Source organism: Mustela erminea, chromosome 14 (assembly GCF_009829155.1).
Source record: "Mustela erminea isolate mMusErm1 chromosome 14, mMusErm1.Pri, whole genome shotgun sequence".
NCBI lineage: Eukaryota > Metazoa > Chordata > Mammalia > Carnivora > Mustelidae > Mustela > Mustela erminea.
In genome coordinates this window covers 54,068,714-54,081,815 of record NC_045627.1, presented here as the reverse complement: position 1 = coordinate 54,081,815, position 13,102 = coordinate 54,068,714, and the positions used below count along the sequence as shown (strand labels likewise).

General features: G+C 55.2%; 1 protein-coding gene across 4 annotated transcripts in view; it reads right to left on the bottom strand.

Moving 5' to 3' along the window:
• The window catches only part of CXCL12 (C-X-C motif chemokine ligand 12), a 30,698-nt gene extending 18,367 nt beyond the window's left edge, over positions 1-12,331 (bottom strand). The window contains exons 1-4 of one of the 4 annotated variants that reach the window (XM_032312537.1): positions 12,170-12,330; positions 7,872-7,989; positions 5,293-5,379; positions 2-2,591 (exon numbers count right to left, since the gene is read on the bottom strand). In XM_032312537.1, the coding sequence (XP_032168428.1) occupies positions 2,498-2,591; positions 5,293-5,379; positions 7,872-7,989; positions 12,170-12,230 (360 nt within the window). In that variant the 5' untranslated portion in view covers positions 12,231-12,330 and the 3' untranslated portion in view covers positions 2-2,497. Of the gene's footprint in view, position 1; positions 2,592-5,292; positions 5,380-7,871; positions 7,990-12,169 lie in introns of those variants that run through there. The other 3 variants (XM_032312536.1, XM_032312538.1, XM_032312539.1) reach the window with 3 other exon arrangements.
• Between the last annotated feature and the right edge of the window lie 771 nt (positions 12,332-13,102).

Genomic DNA, 13,102 nt, shown 5'->3' with positions numbered 1-13,102 from the left:
AACAAGAACAGAGGGAGACACCATTAAGGCGGGTTCCCACAGCGGCCAGGCTGCATGCCTGAAACGCCAAGACCCCCCGCGGCGGCGGCGGGGCCCCCAACTCCTGACTTCCAAATCGCCGGCTTTCCGAGGCCCTGGGAAAGGGGAGAGTGGGGAGAGAGGCAGCTGGTGGGGGGGGCGGTGGCTGAAGCGGAGGGAGAGGTGGAAGTTGGGAAGTGAAGACAGAGGGCGCGGCCAGCACGGGGCACAGCGGATGAACAAGGGCACGTGGACAGACAACACGGCACAGTGGTCACACGACAGGGCAGGCGGGGCACCCCGCCTGAGCCCAGCACATATGGAGGGCTACCAGCCCCCGACCCCGGCTTCAGCGTGGCCCCAACACACACCCAGCCCAGAGGAGGCTGCCTGCTCCTCCAAGGCCTTGGCACCATCAACCACCTCGTCACCCGAGCCCTGCTGACTGGCCCCGGGGTCTCTGGGCCAGCACTGCGGGGGTGGGCCCAGGACCGAGTGCCCTGGGAGAGCACTGCCTAGTTTCAACCCACAATGGAATGGAGGCTGGCTCTTCACTCTTCCAGGACATCGGGTTGGCTTGTCAGGTAGCGTGAGGGCCCAAGGCCAGTGGAGTCATAGAAGGACAGCCTGGAGCTTGTTTGCTTTTCTTATGTGGGGCCAGCTGTCTTAGTCCCCACGGCAACTCCCCCTGCTCACCACGGCTAGATGGCAAGTAGCCCTCTGTGGTGTCCAGGTTGGACCTGCCACCCCTCTCTAGGCACAGAGATGTGCTAATCCTGCTGGATCAAGAATGGAGAGCCTGGGACCTCAGGTGTGACCGACTCCAAGATGCTTATGTAAGAGGTGGGCTACCCCAGCCAAGGTTCCCCAGACCAGGCCCACTGCTGGCTTCCACAGAAGACTGCAGCCCGGGGCAGACCAGCAAACAGCCAATGCCTTCCGAGGCGGAAAGGGGGTGGGCTCCCCACATGCCCGGAGCAGGTCTGCTGACCCCAGGGCTGGCCAGAGGGGCGCAGGCTGAGAGTCGGCTGGATAAATGGACGGTGATGGGGACTAAAAGGTCTTTGGCTGCAGCGTCCTAGCAGGACGCTTCCCTGATGGAAACAAGGAATGCCACATGCTCTGCGCTGCTGTCACAGAGGACGGCACTAAAGCAGAAGGGAACACAGTGCCCCAGTTTGAGTGGGACATGCAGGGACCTGAGATTTTCTTCTCCTAATTCCATCTGTTCTGACCTCCAACCACTTCATCTTTCTGTGTCCACATGCTGAATTACGACCAAGGGCCTGGGGAGCAGGCTGAGTGTTTATGAGGGACAGGAGGATGGGGAGAACAGCCCAGATATTCGAGGTGTCCTTTCTCAAAGTGTTACTGAAATCAGGGCCTTGCTCTCCCATGGGATCCCCCTTCTTCTGGTCCAAATTAAAGAGACTTGGCAAGAAATCTTAGACATTTATCTGTGGTTGGTATGAGGAAAGTTCTAGAACTTTCTAGAACACCATGTTCACTTGAAGCGGATATTTCCCATGAGTGAGGGCTGCGGCAGCTGTGTCCTGGAACCTAACTGCACAGGGTCACAGAGCCTCCTCACCCAGCAGGAGGTGGGTGGGAGAAACAGGCCTTTCACACAGTTCTTCCGCATTGGGGACCCGTTTAAAGAATCTGTAAAGTGAATTGCCGGGCCCAGAGGCTCCCTGAGAAGTATTTCCACAGCTGCTCCCTGGGAATGTGAGCTCCCACCCACCTTCCACACCTGGTGTGCAGAAAGCACCCCTGCTCAGAGGTAAAGCCACTCTCACAGCCTTGGGAGCCGCTGCTGGACGAGTCCCACCCTGGGCATCAGAGGGGTGGAGGGCCAGGCAGCAGGCACTTGGGAAAAAAAGTCAGTGAGCACCTGCAAAAGGCACGGCCACAGCTGCCCCATGAAGGAGGTGACAGCACTGGCCGTGGTCAAGGGGAGGGCAGGAGGTGCATGTCCCTTGCTGGCCAAGGCTCCTGCTCCTGGGCTAGTCACGGCTCCGTGCAGGGCAGGGCAGGGCAGGGCAGGGCAGCCCCACCCTGGCCTCAGTAGGAAGACAGATGACGAATGTGTGGAGCCATGTGGGCTCCGGAGCAGTGACCGGCCCTTCGGAGAGAGGGAGTGGAGGGCGGGGTGGGAGGCTGGGCAGCCCAGGGCAGTGCTGGAGAGACCCTGGTCCACGCTAGACAGAGTCGTGAGCACAGTCTCCTCCTCACCCCAGACCGCCGCCCCAGTCTCTGCACAACTACTTTCTTCATAACTTAGCAGACCAGGAAGGGCCTGAAAATGCACATAAATACAGGGGCCAGTCAGGCCACAGGAGCACCGCTCCTCCACGGAGGTCTGAGCCCCTGCTTGGAAGGCAGGGGTCTGCCCTGGAGGAGGGTTAGAGCAAATTTACAAAGCGCCGGGGGAGACAAGAGCAGCGTGCACTGCGGTCCATCTCGAAGTGGCAGATAACTAGTTTTTCCTTTTCTGAGCAGCCTTTCTCTTCTTCTGTCGCTTCTTTTTTCCTATCTTTTCTTTTTTCCCCATTTTTTCTTCTCTGCGCCCCCTTAGATAAAATCAGTAGAACCATTAATGATGTTGAAATACACAGGGGTCTGTTTCAGTCTGCACAATCTCTAACACTTCCCTGGGTGTCTGTTTAACTCTGGCTTCAGTCTTTAGGCCTGGAGGCCCCTGGGCAAAGCACCGTCCATCAGTACTTCATTAAAATAAATCAGACATTTTCCCCAATTCAAAGAAAAATGTTAGCCAGCCTTCCAGAACACCTGGGAACTGGTTATAGCCTATCGCTGTGGGCCAAGGGGCCAGCCTGGTCCTGCCTCCAGCTACTGCCTGAGGCTTCCAACCCTGAACGGCATTCACATCTGAAAGGGTGCCAAGGAGGCCCAGGGCCAGGCTGGACTTGGCCTTCTAACTCACCTCAATCCCATCTCCTCTGGCCTCCTTCCTTTTTCAGTGCAGAGATGAACTCTGCTGTCCCTACAGAAAATACCTGCATTTCAGACTGAATCACGCTTTGCATTCAGGTGGCCGGCCATCCAGGAGAGGAGAAAGAAGGTGGGCCTGATCCCACCTTCTCCTTTCTGGATGCCTGGGGAACACCCCCTGGGAATGACTGGGATTGTTCTGGAGAGCAAGGGAGAGAGCTGGTTAGCAGAATTCGATTAGAGCAACTGGCTCATGATTGTCACATTAAAATGATTCAAGCTGAATGGTATTTAATGATTTATGGGGTAAGCCACCTGTTCCTGTGAAAGCTATTAACCATGGCCTCGAATTATGGGATTTTTACATGGGCGAATGTGAAAGCTGGATATTATGAGAGTTGAATCTCTGGAGATTACGTGGGGGATGTTAGGAGAACCAAGGAAAAGGAGGAAAGGGAAGAGGAATTAGTGAGTCAAATATTATTCTCCAGAAAACTGGCACTGCTGTTTCCATTGGGTTAAAAAAAAAAAAAAAAAAAAAAAAAAAAAGGCACAAAAACTTGAGTTGCAGCTCTCATGTGCTCCTGAGCGAGGACCACACTCACAAGTGAAGTCGGCAGGAGGGACCTAAGGCACCCACCCAGCAGGCCACCTTAACTTCCATCAACTTCCATCAACTCTACAAATGTATCTGAGCCCCGTGTCTAACAGCTGATGGATTTTACTTCCGGTAAATAAATTCCCACGTCCAGTAGGAGGTCGGTACCATGAAACAATTAGCATTTTATTGCTAGTGCATATAATGTCACATTTGATACAATTTTAGTACAAGTGAAAAAATACACTGTGGCTAACATTAAAAAGCTGTAATCACATTTATAGATCATATATATTTCTTTACAAATTGCCAGTGGGTCAAGAGAATAGAGAAATGTAACCTACTGACCGTCATATGGCTCCACTTCAAATATATGAATTGTTCGACTATAAATATATTCTGAAATACATTTGTTTTCTAAAGAAACATAAAAAAAAATGTGCACAAAAAATATATAAAAAATGCCTTGCAAAAAGTTACAAATACCACCAGGCCCATCTGTGGATCGCATTGATGCAGGGAAATGTCACCTTGCCAACGTTTCTGCCTGGAAACTGAAACCCTGCCGTGGTTTCAGGAGGAGGGGTTCATGGCAAGAGGCTCATTTTTTCATTTATTTTGTTTGCTTCTGATTGCAGAGCCCTCACAGTGTGCAGAGCCTCTCCGTGGCTTATAAAAGCCTCAGAGGCAATCATAGAAACCGAATTCTTCAAAACAAGTTCTCAGATTGAAAACTGCATTTGATTCTCCAGAGACTGGCCTTTTAAGGGAAGGTGGAGACTTGATCTCCCGCACCCCACCCTAGGAGAGGGCCAGCCATTGCGGAGAAGGCCAGAGAAGATTCTCACAGAGGGCCTGAGGGGTGGTGTGGGGTAGGGCCAAGGGAGGAGGGGGCTGCAAGATGGCGCCCTGGCAATCACCCTCCTCCCCACTGAGCATGTACAGAAATGAGAAGCCGAAGCAAGAGGAAGCATGTTATTGGAGGCAGGGAGAGGCCTGGGAATGGCCAGGAGGGGGTCTCTGAGCACAGTCCCCAGTGACAGGAGCTTCTACATGGAGCCTACAGAGCCAATCACGGAGCCCGAAAGAGGAGGTGGATGTGGTGGCCGCTGCCTAGCACTGGCCAGTATCTGAGTCACCTGCCAGGTGGGGGTGTGTGTGTGTGTGTGTCATTCCCAAAGGGGCACCCCCTGCGGAGGCCACCTTCTGCCTTCCTCCAAGTCTGTGAGTCTGGAGGAAGGACACTTTTCTGAGCTCCATGCTTGGCCATCACCTGACTGTGCCCAGAGGCCCCGGGGGAAGGAAGACACGCTCCAAAGCAAAACCAAATACAGATCTTGAAGAAATCACTGATTTAAAAAAAAAAAAAGGTAATGGAAATGAGAGGGTTGTGATGATCATCAGGAGAGAGCGGGCAGTGGGAAATGCTGTTGGGACAACATGATTTCTTAGAAAAACCCCAGTTATAAAACAGCCAATGCACGAGGGTCTGGGGCACGGGTGAACATAAGCTGCAGGATCGTACCAGACGCTATAAATGCGGTTCTACATGCTGGGCAGACCTCAAGCCCATTCCCAGGTCCGTGCTCTGCCCCCCCCAGGCACACCTGGTCCTCCCCATCCAGGCCCTCCGCCCCCACACCTCGCCCTCCATCTGCCGTACGGTGTTAGCTTTCCTCAAGTGGATCTAGCGGAAAGTCCTTTCTGGCTGATGTGCTTACTTGTTTAAAGCTTTCTCCAGGTACTCCTGAATCCACTTCAGTTTCGGGTCAATGCACACTTGTCTGTTGTTGCTCTTCAGCCTCGCCCTGCCAGAACGGAAGAGGGAACAGTATGAGGCTGAGCACGAGGGGGCTCGTCGTGACCTGGGCACTGGCTCATCGCCCGCGTCAGCACCGGGACCCCCTTGGCAGGCGCGGGTACAGGAGGAACTCAAGGTGGGGAATCCCGTCCCTAGCAGCGGATGGAGTCCCCGGGCAGATACGGGAAGGTGGAACTTGCCTTCACAGGGGAGAGCGCAGGCCGGGGAACATGTGAGTTGCCCTTGGGAGGACATGGAGGGGCTGGGCAGGTGGAATACAGAGGGAGGGAAGCAAGAGCAAAGGCATCAAAGGGGGTACGTGCACTGAGGGCGTGGAGGACGGTGGGCTGCCCGAGAAGCAGGTGGCCGGATGTCGGGGCAAAAGAGTGGGCTTTTCTCTGCAAGATTATGGGGACTGAGGCTGGAGATGGACAAAGGCAGACTTTTATTTGGATGGATCATCTTGAAAGTACATGGGAGACCGACTTGAGAGTCAGCCCGGAATTAGGAGATTTGAAAAGAGGGACTGCAGTGGTTTGGGGAAGAGATGTGACAGAGCGTGAGGGAGGGACAGTGCGGGTGGGGGGTGACAGGACAGTGAGGGAGGGACAGTGGGGGTGGGGCATAATAGGACAGAGGGAGGGATTGTGTGGATGGCGGGTGACAGGACAGTGGGAGAGCGACAGCTCAGGTGGGGGAGGGACTGTGCGTGTAAGGGGTGACAGGGCAGTGAGGGAGGGACAGTGCGGGTAGAGGGTGACAGGACAGTGGGGGAGGGACAGTGCAGGTGAAGGGAAGGACAGTGGAGGTAATCTGCCAGAAAGTGGTTTCCAGAGAGATTTTACAAGTTTATTGAATGCTCCTTGGTTGCATTTGCTTTTTAAAAATTCATAGGGCACCTTCCTCCCACTTCTCGGCTCCGGTCACACCTCCCCACCAGACACCTCCTCCTGGGAGCAGACTGGACTTATCTCTCCGGGTCCCCCTCCATAAAGCCTTGGATACCAATAGCCTCAAGCAGCCTGAGGACACTCCTGCCCAGCCACTCAAGGGTGTGTGAGGACAACTCAGGCTGGCACAGTGGCTGGGGGATACCCATGGGAATCCTGCAGCCTGCCTGTGAAGGGAATGACATCAGGAGAGGAAGGGGGTGATGCTGTGTCTGCTTCTTTCCCTTTGAGGTGCATTCCTAGCAAGTGTCCCGGCGTAATGCAAACTGCAAAGCAGGTCTATGGGGCTCAATTCCACATCTGACAAAACACCTCTCAAAGGAGAGAGTATTTGACTATAAGCAAAGTCAGTGAAGAAATACTCATCTTTCAGTGGCCTAAAACATTCTGTAAGTGACAAACACATTCAAGGCAGCCCAGGCTGGCAAAAAAAAAAAAAAAAAAAAAAAAAAAAGGCAAAATCAAACTTCAAAACAGCTGGTATTAGGGAGCAAAGGCTTCATTTTCACCTTCAAATTGCAGGTTTCATTCCCACTGCTGTGGCCCCAGCCCATTCTCAGCGCTGGGAATTTTCAGGAGGTAAGGTCCCCACCAGAGACCCTGAGCCCCAGCACCCCTGCATCTAGACCCCTGACTACACTCGCTAGAGGCAAGCAGGGGTGCACTTGAGCACGCGGGGGACAAGCAGTGAGCGGCTGTGCAAGGCTCCCTCACCGAACCCCCCCAGCCTCCCGCACCTGGCGAGAGGTTTTCATGTGTTCTCTGGGGTTGATTTTCATTTGTTTCGCTTCCCACACGAACGACAGCCAAGACAAGCAGTTGCCATCAACACCAGCAAAAACAAAAACTCGTGTGTTGTGTTCGAGACAAAGCAGTTAAGTGAGCCGAGAAGTTTGAGTTTTACCCAACGGTTAAAGACCACTTGGGCGTCTGGGTGGTTCAGTGGGTTAAGCCGCTGCCTTCGGCTCAGGTCATGATCTCGGGATCCTGGGATCGAGTCCCATATCGGGCTCTCTGCTCAGCACGGAGCCTGCTTCCTCCTCTCTCTCTCTGCCTGCCTCTCTACCTACTTGTGATCTCTCTGTCAAATAAATAAATAAAATCTTAAAAAAAAAAAAAAAAGACCACTTAACCTGAACTGGGGTCTTGTGAGATTCTGCTGTGGGAGAAAGGAAGGATCTAGAACACCAAAGTCTAGGAACTGCAGGACAGACACCTATGACCTGCAGAGGGCTGGTTCATTTACTGGACTTCACCAGAAACTCCTCGTTTCTAGTGAAGGCATTCTGCGGTCCTTCCCTCTCCTGTGCTAAAGGAGGAAATTTGGGAAAAAAAGAGGCAAGAACAAGTTGGAGCACAGCAGGGCGCCAAGGGTAAGAGTGGCTTTGGCGTACCCAAAGGCCTCCTGGTCATCACAGCTGCCTCTAATTATGCCAAGTTCAAAGCCAGCCGCTCAGCATGTGTCGATTCTCTAGCTTTGACCAGTCTGGAGTTAGGGGTTACGATGCCCACTAGATGCAACCCTCCTGAAGCTGATGTTCACACTTACACGATCTGAAGGGCACAGTTCGGAGTGTTGAGGATTTTGAGATGCTTGACGTTGGCTCTGGCAACGTGGCTCTCAAAGAATCGGCAAGGACATCTGTAGCTCAGGCTGACCGGTTTCCCTGGAAGAGGTAGTGAAAACAGGGCGGATTGTTACGATCCTGCTGGACTGTGGGGATATATATGCACGTGTGGGTCCGCGGCTGAGGGGTAAGGTGGAGGAATGGATGCTTAGGATCAAGAACCATGGGACTAGTTACGGGGGCATCCTTGCTAGGAGCTCTTGGGTGGTACAGTGAGCCTCCGGGGCAGGAGGGAAGGGAGAAGGGGCAGGCCCAGCTTCCATAGGACCAGAAGGCAAATGCACCTGCAGAATGCTGGACTCTAGGAACCTGGGAAGTTAAAAGCAGCTCCTTGCTCAGACATCTTAAGATCAAGTATATTAATCCCAGGACAGGACTGTTTCAGTCTAAGGTAACTGAGGTTCCCAGGTAATCTCTGCAAAGTAAACTCCTCCAGGGCCAACTAAGAAAGCCCTCCATACTCAGGGAAGGAGGAGGGGGAACCAGGAGGCTCTGGGCTCCCTCTTGTCCCAGGAGCCTAGGCAGTTCCCCAGGGGAATGCTGCCCTCCCCCTCCTGCAATCTTCTCCCCTCTCATTCACCTTAAACCCAGGCAACCACAAAAGAATCCAGGCAGGCTTTCTACCTGGGAGCCCCCGGAGGGCAGGCCAAGCGCCCCCCTCCCCCCTGCCCCCACCCCACCTCAACCCAGCACTTCCCTGAAGGCAGGACAATTACCAGGGCTGGAGTCAGAGGTGGCTTTCATTGTGCAGAGATGCTAGAGCTTCCTGGGTTATGTTACCTCTTTGTTTGCCAATTCGCCAATTTGCAAAATGCCATAATTGACACTCATTAGTTTAAATAAGCAAAGGGCTCCTGCAGAACTCTCCACTCACCCTCTAAGTCTAGGATTGCAAGCCTGGGGCGGGGGGGGGGGGGGGGGGGGGGGGGGGGGATGCTGGGATCTTCGTGGTTTTTTTTTTTTCTCCCTGCAGATTTTATCCAAGCCCTACTTAATACCCCAAATTATTTGAATTTGTGGATCCTTTCATCAGGGATTAAATGTATGTCTGAGAATATTTAGTCCAGAGATTTAAAAAAAAAAAAAAAAAAAGGATTGCTCTTTACAGAGCTCCCAGAGGCCTCCTGCTGGTCCTGAAATTCTGCACTTTGGGGCAAGAGAGCTGGGGAAGCTTCGAGAAACCTTGTGAGTAAGGGACATCTTCATTTTCCTCAAGGCTGCATTCAGCTGAGAGATGGCAGAGCCTGCAAAGGGCAGCCTATTTGGCCAACAAGTCAGGAAAAATAGACCACCCAGCCCTCTAGGATCAAATGTGGTTCCCTAAAAACTGGTAAGGAAAGAGCCTAGCTTCATGGTGCTCAGACTCAGAGTACTGGAGAGCACCTGGGGCAGCCTTTGCTGTATACCTAAGTGACTCCAGAAAGTCTGCTGGGGTCTGGCCTTCAGTCACGGCACCCAGTCCCTGCAGGGGAAGCTCCTACTATCCTGCCCATACTGTCCTGGAACCAGATCACCTGGGAAAGGGACCCCAGGACTAGGGGCTGGATGGACTGTGTAAAGGAAAAGTCAGAAGTCTCTCCTCTGAGTGTCCCACCTCCAGTCTCCCTGGAATTCTCCTGGGTCCTCCTGAGCCAAGTAGGGACTGGAGCCCTGGGCTTGGGCAGTGACACAGGAGGTGTCCCAAGCCTAGAGCAGCAGCAAGCTGAAAGGTACACAGTGTGAGTGCTGCAGCTGGTGGGGGCTGCTGCTCTCCCAGGGGTGGGTAGGGAAGCTAGTCTGGGTCAGCTGGCTAACCAAGCAGTGGAGATCAGGCCAGAAATCAGAGCTGATTCTGAGCTCAAAACACAGGCTTTCTCTTCTCTTCTTTTCCCCCCTCTACCCCCTGGGATTATCCATTTCCTTCAAAGGCAATTCGTATTCCTGCTCCCAGGACCCAGTTAGTTGCCGGTCAAGTGGGGACTTTCAACAGGTTTTTTTTAAAGTGACAGAGCACCAACGGCTCTTACTAAAAGCAGTGCTATGTCCACCTGCGTCCTCTCCAGCTTTTTGTCTATATTACTAACTTTCCCAACTGATTTGGAGATGACTCAGTGTGTAGGTGATTCACCTAGATGTTACCAGATGGTAAGTGGTGAACTTGGCTCTGCTCAAGAGCAGTTCCAAGCGAACCTTCCACTCTAAACACAGAAAGGAGCCCTGGCCAGCTTCTCCAATGAGGTCTCAGAATGGATCCACCCTGGACTTAACTCCTGAAAGCCCAGGGCAACCAGCTGCTTGGCTGAGGTGAGCCAGTTGAGGGAGGGCAGGAACCAGAGCCTGACCCTGAAAACAAGGGTGTCTCCAAGGTCAGCTGTGGAACTCAGTATGGGCACATAGGCTCCAGAAGGTCAAAAAGTACATTCTAGCCTATGAATGCAAGGAGAAGCGGACTAGCCTCCAGCTTGGGACCCTGTCCTGGCCACTTGGCTGCCAAGAGGCAGCTCAGAGAGGCAAGCAACCAGCCCTTCCCAGGGTCAGGATGACTCCCACTCCCTCTTTGCTCCTTCCAGATCAGCTGTGCCTAGGACTCAATGACCTGAGTGGGTCCTGGCATTCCCAACCTTTCTGCAGCTCCCCAGGGAAGGAGGGGCAGCACCATCTCTCTACAGAGGTACCCAATGACAGCTCCACTCTCACCAGACACTCAAATGTTAATGCTCAAACCAGTGTCCCCCATGACCTTGGGGGTCAGTGTGGAGAGTCAGCCTCACATAGTTTTTCAGCTGGGCGGTAAAATCCAGATTGCTTTCCATCCAGTCCCTCTGCAGCTCTGCCCAGCAACTTGCTACATTCCCCCCCCCACCCCCAGACACCAGGCTTGAACTCACCACCCTGAGATCAAGACCTGAGCTGAGATCAAGAGTCTGACACTTAACCAATGGAGCCACCCAGGTGCCCCTTAACTTGCTACACTTAAAAAAAAAACAAACCAAAAAACTCCCCAGGCAGTCAGTTGTGAATCCCTGGAAGTTCAGGCCCTGCTTCCACACTCGCTCACCTTACCCTCACCTCACCCACCTGGCTTCTAGTTCACTGCCAGGATGCAGAAGAGGGTCTGCAGCTGGAACCCAGCCTAGAGCTGTGGGGGCTCAGGCCCTGTCTGGACCGCGGCTGCCCCAAGAGCACTTCAGCCCTTTGCAGGGTTTGTTGGCAACTTCGCAGCCAAGAAAGGACAGCGTGGCCTGGCTAACGTGGCTTGTTTTGTGTGTTTAAAAACAACAGTTTATTTTGGTTTGCAGCAGTGGTGTCCTGTGACAGGACAGCCAGATTTCTCTTAAGCTTCAGAAGGAAAAAAAAAAGGGGGGGCTCCCCCTTTCCCAGTGAAACAGGACACCACCTTTCCCAGTGGCCTAAGGCCTTGGCGATTGAACTGGGCTGCCGCGCTCCTTCCGAGGTAAGAGCGACGGCTTGGCCGGTGACAAAGGCGCCAGGCTGCAGGTGTGTTTGGGGGGCAGGGGAGGGGATGAGCAACCCCGGCGGCCCCTGGGCTTCTCTTCGGTGACCCCGGCAAGAGGCCAGGAAGCAGGCTGGACGCGCGCCCGGGTTCGTTCGCGTCGCTGCGGACCGCGGGGCTGTGCAGAAGCGCGGCGGGCGGGTGGTGCAAAGCCGACAGCTGCTCCGTTTGGCTCGCCAGCGAAACCTCGCTCGGATGGGTGCGGAGAGGGGACCAGCCTCGCATGGAGGGGACGCGGCGCAGCAGCCCCTGACCGCGCCACCACCGTCCGCCCGTCGCGATGAGAGACAGACTTGCTGAAGCGCTCTCTCGCTCACGCATCTCCCGCGCCCAGCGCCGCGGGGCCTCCGAGTCCCTTCCCCTCGAGAAACCGAGCCGCGCGCTGGAGATCACCGGCTGGGCAAGGGTGGGCGCGCCACCCCGGGGCCCGCGGCTGCCGACTCCGCTCTGCTTCCCCGCGCTCCCGGGGCTCTCCCGGCCAAGGAACCCTGCCCGACCCTGTGCTGCAGCTGCCCCCCGTCCCGGACCCGAGTCCCGAGGCGGAGTGCGAAGCTTCAGCGCGGGTGGTGGTGCGGCGCTTTGAGCGCCGCACCCCGAGGGAGTGCGCCCCAAGGAGGGGGCTGCCTCGACCTCCCCGGTGCAAAGAGGCGCTAACTGGGTCCGTTCGGGACAGCGCGGGCTCAAGCACAGGAGCCGCGGTCCGTCTCCGCTGCGGAGCGCACTCACCGTCGCTGAGGCACAGCGCAACCAGCACGATGGCCAGCACGACGACGACCTTGGCATTCATGGCACCGGCACGCGGGGGGGCGGACTCAGGCGGGATGCTGAGCGAACGCGGCGGCGGAGAGTGAAAGTGCGGCGGCGGGAGGCGCGCGCCGGGCACTTTAGAGGGGAGAGAGGGGCGGGGCGGGGTGGGGCGGGGCGCGCGGCGAGGGGCGGGCCTGGAGCGGCAGCCGGGCGGCGGCTGGGGGCTGGGGCGCGCGCCCCCCTCCCACGCGGCCGCCACTCCTGTCCCCTCCCCGCCCCCTCCGCGCCCGGGGTGCAGCCGGCGCTGCGGTGCGCTCCGGCCTCTGACCTCCTCGGATTCCGCGGGGCCCTGCTCTGTCAGGCTCGACCTGCAAGGAGGGAACCCAGCCGCGCGGTGAGCTGGGCTCAAGGCTAGTTATTGTGCCCACTTAGCAGGTAGACAGACGGAGACCCAGCGGCGGGAAGCGAATGAGGACCAATGATAAGCAAGACGATGTGTGCCGGTTAGGCCTGAAGTAGCCAAGGGCGACCGTCCCGTTTTTGGAGTCTAGAACCAGGAGGTGACACCGGCCCGGGATCGCTGCGCTGAGGCCCCGCGAGCTTGACCCAAGGGAAGGAGACCAGTCTGCAGAATGAGCGAATCCCATCCCAAGTCGACACATCACTTAGTAACCAAGGCTCAGTTTTCGCACCTGTAAAACTGCGACTCTAAAATAGAACGCCGTGTCGCTCAGAGGAAACAAAAGCAATCCACTCTGGGGCTCCGTGAATTTAACCTGAATTCTAAGGCGTGAACGTACTTGGCTCGCTGTGCCTCTGTTCGCTCAACTGTGAAATGGGCTGACCACAGTCCCCACCCTGCTGAGAGTAAGTGGGGGAAATGATTGGGACTCCTCTCTCTGCCGTGAAGTG